Below are 10,225 nucleotides of genomic sequence, written 5' to 3'. Positions count from 1 at the left end.
GTCGTGCCCGAAACGGCTCGTGCCCTGGTCAACCCTGCCGTGACACGTGTGGTCGTGTATTACCCAGATGCCCGTCATCAAGCAACTCCCGACTGCTGAGAAGGAGCCGAGATGAACGAAGCCGGCGATGATGACAATGACGGGTATGCTGCAGGGTTCAAGGCTCCAGCTCGCTGATTGCCGTGGAGTCGTCTATTTCTGACAGGGGTTCGTACAAGTCCCCCAAGCACCGTCTTGCTGCTCAGTATTTCGTACTGTGTCTGCACTCGATGCTGTAGTAGTAGTAGTAGTAGTAGTAGTAGTAGGTAGTAATACATAAGTAGGTAGGGAGCTGCCACAGCAGCGTCTCCAGAATGCGGGCTTCAAGGGGGGGGAACCGAGTTGCTGTGCGTACGACTAATAGGTGAAGTACTCCCGTACGAGTCAGGTTGGGTCTTCAAATATGCGCTCGTCCGGTCGACGTTGTCCTGAGACGAGCACAACGGGTCTGATGCAGCAACGTCCTTCTGCAACACCACCAGTATCCGGCAGCACTGGCGGGCTGCTGCATCATGTGAGGTTGTGACGACCAGTTCCGGCCTGCCAGAGCAAGCAACGAACATTCTTCTTGTCTGGCTCTCATTCTCACAGGGATGGAGTACCTGTAGGTATGAGGACTTGGGTGCGAGTAAGTGTTAAGTCCACAAGTTCATCCAGTTCTGGGTGCTGGCGATGCAAGGGACGCAGCTGCAGGCGAAATTATCCACCCCGGGTACGAAGTGGCTCCCCCTGGAAATGTCCGCTCGGCTCTGGCTTGCCCTTGCCAGCGTCCTTGTCTGGCTCCGTCCTGGTCCCGACTCCCGACCTGGGGGAGACTGAGGTCGCATCGCCGCCGGCTGAGCTGACACGAAGCGAGGACGTTGGCGGGGTGAGGCCAAATCGAAGGATCTAGACGTGGTATGTCTCGTGGTATTGGTAGTACTACTAGTAGGCAGTAATAGGTAGTTGTTGCATGGAAAGGAGAAGAAGGAGGAGGAGAGTTTGGAGCCTGCGATACGAGTACCTTGAGCTGGAGACTTTTAGTAAGCCAGGCCGGGTATCAATTCGGCAGGCAGTTACTACTGTAGTATTAGGTAGGTTGCTAGGAGCCACTACCTAGTACAGTACGGTAACTGCACCTTCCGCGGGCACCAGAGACCACCTAATCAGCGCCACCCGCTGATCTGGCGTCCTTTCGCCCTTTGGCTCCCCCCCTCCGAGGCTCCAATTCACACAAGCCCATAAACTTGCAATTTCAAACAAAATACCTACCTACCTATGTCAGTACAGTATACATGAACGAACACCTCCCGCAGGCTCGCAGCGGCAACGTCGTTTCAGCTTGCAAATCAGCGGCGTCTCATTGTACGGTGCAGGTGCAAGGCGCTGACTAGCTGACTATCTTAGGCAGGCAGACGTATTGACGCCTTGGCGAGTTCTTGCTTGACGTCTAGAGGTATCCTGTACAAGAACTACCTCATTACGAGCATGACTTGACACTAACAGGTCCAATCTTCTTGAATAGAGAGACGACCCACGATCAGGTTCTACCACCTGCTTGCTCCTTCGTCCTTGCTAGACGATGCCCTTTAATACTGCACCTCGTCCGCTGGAATCACCCTTGTTATCGCCGAAGAAACGTACAGATGCGCGCAGTTCCCATCCCTGACACGGCTGACGAGACAAGATCCGGCCAGGTTCTCCAAAGCTCGTCCAATAAACCACCAGCAACCCGCGCAGATTCCTCCGTGTCTCTGATATAGTAGTAGGTAGTGCTATGCCGCAAGCGCCGGCTCCGCGAGCTGCTTTTGCTCGTCTTCCACGACATAGTACAAACTAACATGCTGATCGCCATGAGCTTCTCCACCGAGAAACTCGGCAATCGAATTCTTGCCTTTCGCTGCAGCCACTCGGTGGCCTGGATCCTTCGTCTGCGATACATGAACTGGACCTCTCTGGTCAACTGCCCAGCCTAAAACCCCCGGCATTGACTCGTTCACTGAGTTTTTGCACAGACTGGCCGGTCCTCATTTCACTTGCTTCGCGAAGACGAATAGTGGCATCCCATTGAGTACGGGTACTACTAGTAGTGTTATTGTCATTCGAGCTCGTACCGTAGACGTCGCCGCCAGCAGTTGTTGAGGTGCCTGGACCAGCTTGAGGCCCTTGTCTGTCTCCATGACGATGAGCACCGATACCTCCAACAGACCCATCGTTATAGGCACTGGCAAGACTGGTGCCCTATGTACTTTCTAAAGACAAGTTGTTTCCGAATACCTAAGGTATGAATATCCGTGAGTACTAGCGGGTAGATGGTATGTAGCCGTTGGCTCATTCGTCTGCATCATGCGAACCATGCATCAAAGCGTCCAAGGGGCAAATCATACCCAACCCATCAGATCGCCCATTACGCCAAAGTTCGTCTAACAGCAAGGATCGCGTACGTCTCACCTCGTCTTCATCCGTCTTGCCGAATCAATCTTCTTCCATGCTGATCTCTCATGCAATCACTCATTTTGCCAAACCCTGCTTTTGCTCTACATCTCGAGGGGTCAGTGTAAGAGACACCAGAGTCTCAAGGCTACGAGGCTGGCAGCTCCTGTGTAAAACCCAGGTATGTATCGATGCGACTGAGAGCAACCGAAAGCTGCAGTGTGGTGGCTCGTCTCGGCCGACCTACATCGCCTCGTTTCCCAGGGCCAAGACCATTGTTGGTCATTACTTTCTCCGTCGTTTATATCTTGTAATAACCTCGCTTCCACTTTCGTTATCTCATACAGTATCTACAACACCTTACCTGACAAGCTATTCTTACAGTTATTCGTTTGCCCCATATCGTTTTCCTCATAGGCTAGTGCCTTCCCTTGTATACGGATCATCTCTCATAGACAAAAAAGGGAACGAAGAGAGTACTATAGAAGGATAGAAAAAGAAAAATAACCAGCAACTGTGATGGATCATGATTGGCAAAGCGCTCACCAACTTTCAAGAGGGCGGCCACTTGCCACGCCGTTTGTGGAATCTATCGTCCACTTGGCCTGGGTCCGTCTTACACGTCTAGCAATGCCCTTTCTAATCTTCCTGCTAATTACCAAACAAGTTAAGGGAAAATTTTAAAAGGAAGTCCAAAAATAAGAACAAGGAAACAAGAAATTGGTGGGGAAAAGAGGGCAAGAGAAAGCCGATGCCCGTCACCTTCGTTTTGGGAGAAAGGGGTTTGGCTTCTTCTTCTTCCGTGGACCCTGTGGTATCTGTGTCTCCCTAGTCAGCAAGCGCCAGGTTTGATGTCGACTCGTCGTCAACCATTACTTACATTGCCAGTGGCCGCGGCAGGACCAGTTGGCGGCATTTGCCTTGGCGCGGCTGCAGCAGCAGGATTCATGACTGGCGGGGGCCGTTCGGGGGGCGCCAATCCGAGTAGTGACATTGCGGACGGGTCGGTCGCGGGCTTGATAGGCTTCGGCCTCTGACCAAACTTACCCATGAGGCCACTGCTCGGCCGCGAGCTGTCATTCGCAATCTACGGCCCAGTTAGCGTCTTTCACACCTGAGTCCTGAACTGGCTACTCACCCTCTTCGTCACGCTCTGATTGGAGTCGGGGGATTCTAGCGGCCGCTTTTTCGCCTCCGTACCGGCGGAAGTATGGATAACTGGAGGGCCGCTCGAGCGCGGCATGACGGCATCTAGGCTGGACGATGCTGCTGAGCCCGGGTTTCCCTGGCCACTGGCGCTTTGGGGCGCATCTGAAGGCTCGTTGCCAGGTGCATCCCTCATGACGATATCCATAGGCTGGGAGGGTTGAGGTGGAGGGTCAGGTTTCTGATAGGACGATGCGACATATGCGTCCGGCTTGGCTCTCTCGAGCGGGCGTCGAAACATCGACAGGATATCGCCCTTTGTATAGCGGTCTCGTCCTTGCGCATCCTCTATCAACTTGCGCCAGAACTCTCCCTGGACAAGAGCTCGCGAATCGCCCAGGATCCACAGCGACGACTTTGCACGCGTCAGGCCGACGTTCATACGGCGGATATCCGTCATGAAACCGATGCCGCCAGTGGAGCTCGCTCGGACGCAGGAGAAGATGATGATTTCGCACTCACGTCCCTGGAAGGCGTCCGTTGTGTTGAACTCGATGATGTTGGTGATGTTTTCGCCATACCGAGCCTGGAAACGAGACCGCAGCTCGTGTAGTTGCGCCTTGTAAGGTGTAATGATGCCAATCTTGCGCGTTAGATCGCAGTCACGGTAATCCCTGCTGAACCTTTCGTACATTTGCAGCGCCACATCCAGCTCCTTTGTGTTGACCAGCGACTGACCCTTTCTGCCCCGTTCTTGCACACCTTCCACATCGAAGAACCGGTAAGGCGCAAATAGAGCGTCTTTGTGCCACGGTGCCTGGCGGAGCCGCAGCATATCTTGACCGTCCTTGAGCTGGGATTCGTAGAATTCCCTGCTGGGAAAGGAGCTGATTTCCGGGTGCATTCGGTACTGCATGTCCAGCAAGTGGACCGACTTTGGGTGGTTTTGTTGCATCCGAACAAACAAGCTCTGGTCGTAGCCAAACCGCGCCGCGGACTGAGACAAGACCGTCGGAGGCAGTTGCTTGGGGTCACCGACGAGGATGCACTTGCAGCATCCGTACTTGAGCGGGATTAAGGCGCTCAGTTCCACGCACTGGGCTGCCTCGTCGATAATGACCGTCTCGAACTCGACGTCCAGGTTGCGGAACATTTCGTGGCCACTTCCGCTAAGCGTCGCGCACAGAACGTGAGCAGAGTTGAGAATCTCCTGCTGGATCTGTCGGCGGCGTAGCTCCATCTCGCGAGCTATCGAGTTGCCGCTGTCCTTGTTGGCATCGATCTGCTTTCCGATTTGCATTTGCTTTCGTTTCAGCTCGTCAAACTGCCTCGAGAGGGAGTTGTGCAACGACCGATCATCGTGGTTGCGAGACTCTTCCAGCCTTGGCCTGAGTTGCGCCAGTTGCTCCTTTACTTGAGCGGCCTCTTCGTGAAGCTTATCCCTATCCGCCTTTGCTTTGTCCTTGGTTGTATCCCCCTCAAGGCGGGCTTTGACCATCTCATCCAGAGTGACGTCCTTGACTGCGGCATTGATGGCTTCACTTCTTCCAAGGCGGAGGACGTTGATATTTCGATCTTTGCCATTGGCCGTTTTGATGCCACCCTTTAGTCGAAGGACCAACTCATCGACAGCAGCGTTACTCGGCGCGCAAACAAGAAGCTTCTTTGATCGAGCCTGATTGCCCGTAGGTGCACCAGCAGGCTTAATTGGTGTCCCAAGAGGAACTCCTGCTCCGGCCAAAGAATTCTGTGCAAGCTGTTCTGACAGCAAAGCGCCAACCATTGCTACAATCGTCTTGGTTTTTCCTGTACCGGGGGGGCTAGAAAGTAGAAGACGAGAAAGAGTCAGTACCGCTGTACAAAAGAGAGCAAGGCAAAGTAGGGGCAAAAAAAAAAAATCAATGAAGGAGAAGGACAAGGAAAGGTCAGCTCTTGTGAGGCCCTGATACTGTGCTTACCCTTGGATCAAAGTGAAGCCGTCGTTCTCCTGTGCGCCAAGTACGGCGAGGGCCTGACCTCGATTCAGAGCCCAATTCTCCATGTAGCTGGTTACGCGCTCTTCTCCGTAGCGCAAAATGGGCGATGGTTCGGCCTTCAGGATCTCGTCCATGAGATCATAGTACTGCAGACTCTCCAAGGCGGCATACTCTCTCTCTATAGTCGCCATGTTGGTGATTTTCACCCCGTATATGGTGACGCCAGGGGTCAGGTTGGGCGAGAGAGGGTTATTACGAGAAGCTACGCGATACGTCACCTCGACGGTGTCTTTTTTATAAGTAATACGATGGACTCGAGCCAGACAGTGCTTCGCGGATCCATCCACCAGGGGGTTTTCCGCCTCGGACACAAGGATAATGTCGCCCTCATAGATACCACGATCCCTATGGGGGGCTACGGGCATTGTAAACGTCACTTCCAGATAACTGTCGACGCTCGCGCGGCTGGCTATCTTCATGCCAAACGACTGGGCCGTATTCTCATCTTTAGACGTCACAAACGAGCGCCAGGCCTCAGACGCAAGCAGGGGGAAGAAGGTCTCCTGATACGATTTGGGGTCGGCGTACTTGGTGGCGACCTCAGACGCTTTAGGGCCGTTGGGGGGGTCGTTGCCGGCGTGGAAGATGTCCCACGCGAGGATCGTGTTGTGAAGGCGATCCATGGGGGGGATGAGCCGCGCTCGCATCTCCTTGACCGAGCGCTGCTGTCTGACCTTCTTGACTGGCTGGCGAATCTTGTCTCGTAGAGCCTGCTGGCGGCGCTTCTCGGCCTCGGTCAAGGATTTCTGGCCTCCCGTGCTAAGGGCAGCAAGTTGGTTGTCGGCGTCCGAGCCATCGCTATCAGCTTCAGACTCCTCGTCAGAACTGTTGACCATAATCTCACTTCTCGAATGATCCTTGCCAGTGAGGCCGAGGCCTTGCATGCCAGAGCCTTCGCCTCTGACAAACTCCCCTCGAATCTGCCTGGCGCGCGCAATAGCCTCGGCATCTCGCTTGGCTTTTTCCAGCTTTTCCCTTTGCCTGCTTTCTTTGAGCGCCGTGATCGCTTTCTGGTCGGGGATCCTGGCGGCCTTTGCTTTGGCCTGACGGGCCTCGATCTGCTTGAGCAGTGGATTATCCACCGATCTGCTAAACTCCAACACATCGTCTCGGTTGGAGCGCCCCAGTTTAGACGGGGTGGCAGCAGCAGCAGATGATGATGATGCAGCTGCGACTGCGGACTTTGACCAGGCATCAAGCTTGCTCTGCTTTTTCGTCTTATCCTTGAGAGCTTGCTCCTGGCGTTGCTGTGCGCTCATTCCCTGCTGATAGATCTGCACCTCCTCGTCCGTCTGGCCCAGGGCTTGTAGAAGCTCTGCACGCTGCTGATCGGTCAGGTTCGTAGATCGTACGTACTTTCCCGGAGTGGCAGTTGGCAGGCAGGCATCTGTAATGAGCTTGCGAGACGCTGCGTTGATTTCGAGGCCGTTTTCTTGGAGCCGCTTGAGAATCTTGCACAGAACGCGGACCGTCACATCAACGAGCCAGCGATCTTTGAGCCGAATCATGTTTTCCATTCCGCGGAAATTGTCCTTTGCAGGAGCAAGAATTTTGATCATCATGTCTTTCTCGCTCCTACCAAGCGCTGTCGCAGAAGTGAGCAGGCCATCCTCGGCAATGAGGGCCTCGGCTAGTTCCATGATCTCTCGGCAGAATTCCGTCATGATCACATTCGAGATGTAAAAGGACCACGTCTCGATATTGAGACAGGCCTTGGAGACAAAGCGCCACTGCTCATTCCACCACCGTAGGACAGTAGCGGCCGACTTGGAGTCCAGAGTTCTGACTCGAAGAACTCCCGTCGACGGATCTGCCAGGCCCCTTAAAACATCACGACTCATATTCAGCAATGGTTTGACCGGTCCCCATGGATACGGCGGACGTAGGACGCGTTCCAAAGACCAGACAATCGACGCAAGTGTCTGGTCTGGATGATGCTGCGTCATCTGCTCCAGTGCGCCGCTCCGGGAGAGCTCCCCAGTCCAATTCTTCAGAATCTCCGCTGAAGCCTCTGCAAGATCCGAATTCTCATGGACAGACAAGGCTGTGGTGACTTGGAAAGGCAGTCGGTCAGCAAACAAATCGTTCAGGTCCATTACATCGAGCTCCGATATGCGGCCCAGGATCCGCGCCAACACGTCTGCAACGTCACCAAGCGCCTTGTTGAAATTCTTGGCCGACTCTTCGAGCTTGTCGTCGGCTTTGCGAGGCCTGATCTGTTCCACAGCTACGAGCGGCGCCAATGACACAAAGATGTCCTTCGCGACGGCGACCTGGTCAGATGAAGTATCAAACATCTCCAGAACTCCTTCCCAGAATGCTTTAGAGTTTCTGATAATGGCGGTTTGAAGCTGCTTGCTGGCGTGAATGGCTTGGTACTCCTCGGATAAGAGCTTCATATCCAGCTTCATCGCAGCCACCATGACTTCGTGGGCAGCCTCAGCAACCTTGAAAGTGGTCCAACCTTCAACTTCTCCATTTCGTCCAGCCGGCCTGATGCTTGATAGAATAAGACCAAGATGTTTGACGACAAGGCTCGAGGCTGCGCTGGCGTAGAGATGGGTACTCCCCGCCGTAATGGTCATCTCCGGGTCGAGGAATGATTTCATGGTAAAGCTCAATGCATCAAAGCCAGCGCGAACACAGGCGGCTTGGCCGGGTTCGCCGATGCTAGCGTCCTTTGCGAGCGTCTCAAAGAGGGTGTGCATCAGAACCTCACATGCATCATATCTGCGATCGCGGCTGAGAGATTGTAGCCATGGCTGAATCCAAGAGGTAGGAAACGGTGCAAATTGCGATCCGGGGTCGACAACAGACCAGCATTCCTCTAGAGACTGGCGCAAGAGAGTCTTGTAGACGGGGCTACCAAAGAGCAAATCGGCAATGACGTTTGGCCGAGCATCGCCGACAACATCCCAAAAGGCCTTTGGCGATTTCTTCAGCAGACCACTGAGGACTCTGATGGCGACAACCAGCACACCTTCCGAGCGACAGAATTGAATATGTCGAAATAGCAAATCGTAGATGTTGAAGCTTCCTTGCGGGATTTCGAGGCTGCGCAAACGGCTGAGGATGATGTCATCGTTTAAAGTCCTGAGGATAGCCTCAAACCCTTGCCAGAACCGCTCGATCTCGAGGTAGATCTCGCTTGTTGCTGAGGAGAGATCCTTCTTGCTAATGTCGTCGATGGAGCTGACCAGGCCATCGCTGACAGCCCAGTCAAACTGGTCCTCCGTCATACCGCCGCTTTCAATGTTCTTCCAGTTTTCTGCCGCCCATCTACGGCGGTCCTCGTTCTTCTGGTCAAACAGGAAGTAGGTCATGCCGGGTAGAGGATCCTTAGTCCCGAGCTTGAGGTACGTCTTGCCCTGCAAACGCATGAAGACATATTGAAAGACGGCCCTTTGCTCTGCATTCGCCAGATAGGCCACACAGCACAAAGCCTCATAGACAGTGACGTGGACCTCGGTGAGATGCTCGCCGAATTGTGACTTTTTGAAGACGGCGCCGGACTTTTCAATCTTCTCGATGAACTGCTTCGCCCAAGTGAGGTTGTGGTCGATCCGGTTGACGTCGATGTTAACGAGCATATCTTGGATCTGCGCGACAGCTTCTTCATCCCACCGCCTGCATTACATGTGTCAGCAAATGTTATGTGCTGCGAACGTGGGGACATGGAGCGCCTCACTCTGAAAAAAGCTGGAGGTGGTGCCTGCGCTGCATATGCCAGTTGAGGACACATTCTGGGCAAGTCTTGAGACATTTCTCAAGCCTCCCAGTGAATTCCTCTAGCCATTTGCCGGCCTCCTGTTTGTCGAAGCCGAATATCAGACTGTTCCAGTACGTGATCTCGATTCGCTTCTTGCTCTGTTCGATGCGACTTTGCTTCTCTTCGGCCGTTATGCTCGAGTCGGGATCCTCGAGGGTTTTGTAGTTTTCGTCGTCGTCGTCGCTAACCCGTGGACACAGAAGATGAACTCCTGCAGGGATCCGCTGGAATTCTTCGTACCATTTCCCCAGCACCTCGTTGATGTCTGCCATTGTAACGAAATATCATGGCCAGAAGCCTCATCAAGGTGCAGCGGGAGGGAGTAAACACCGCTTGGGTGACACAATCCGTTTGCTGTCGGTTTGATCCCGGGTACAAGAGAAAAAGACACAAGAAGGAGCGTGGCCGTGCTGCGGAAAAGCGGAAGCGAGGGGAGAAGTTGTAGAAAGAAGGGTTGAGGGAGGTGAAGCGACGACGGAGCGAAGAGAGTAGAGATCGCGAACAAAAAAGAATAATGTGGGTCTGGCAGGCAAAAGGGCCGCAGGCGCGCGAGAGGGAGGTACCGGGTACTTGCCCCTCGCGCACGCTCAGTGACGACAGAAGGTTCCATGCGCAACCGAAAGCCCGTCAAGGTCGGATATTCGAGCCTCGCAAGAAAAGAAGAGCTGATTTGGGCATACTACAACGCATCGATGCAATTTTATAGGCTCTGTAGAGTCAGTGAGGTCATAAAAGGGAAATATACAATGGAGAAGCTGCTATGAATGTACCTAGCAATAAGAGAGGTCGGAGAATTGCAGCCACATCAAGCATGTGAACTTCA

At 53.7% G+C, this 10,225-nt stretch overlaps 1 protein-coding gene across 1 annotated transcript; it reads right to left on the bottom strand.

Moving 5' to 3' along the window:
• Window positions 1–3,316: 3,316 nt before the first annotated feature.
• On the bottom strand, window positions 3,317–9,674 carry TRIREDRAFT_59544 (uncharacterized protein; the record flags this gene model as incomplete). Its single annotated transcript, XM_006964106.1, has 4 exons — window positions 3,317–3,524; window positions 3,579–5,417; window positions 5,556–9,260; window positions 9,322–9,674. 4 exons carry the CDS (start codon window positions 9,672–9,674, stop codon window positions 3,317–3,319), a joined length of 6,105 nt encoding a protein of 2,034 aa, XP_006964168.1.
• Between the last annotated feature and the right edge of the window lie 551 nt (window positions 9,675–10,225).

This window comes from Trichoderma reesei (genome assembly GCF_000167675.1).
Source record: "Trichoderma reesei QM6a unplaced genomic scaffold TRIREscaffold_6, whole genome shotgun sequence".
Lineage (NCBI taxonomy): Eukaryota > Fungi > Ascomycota > Sordariomycetes > Hypocreales > Hypocreaceae > Trichoderma > Trichoderma reesei.
Note: the sequence above shows the minus strand (reverse complement) of the source record. Positions and strands in the feature narration are given on the sequence as shown.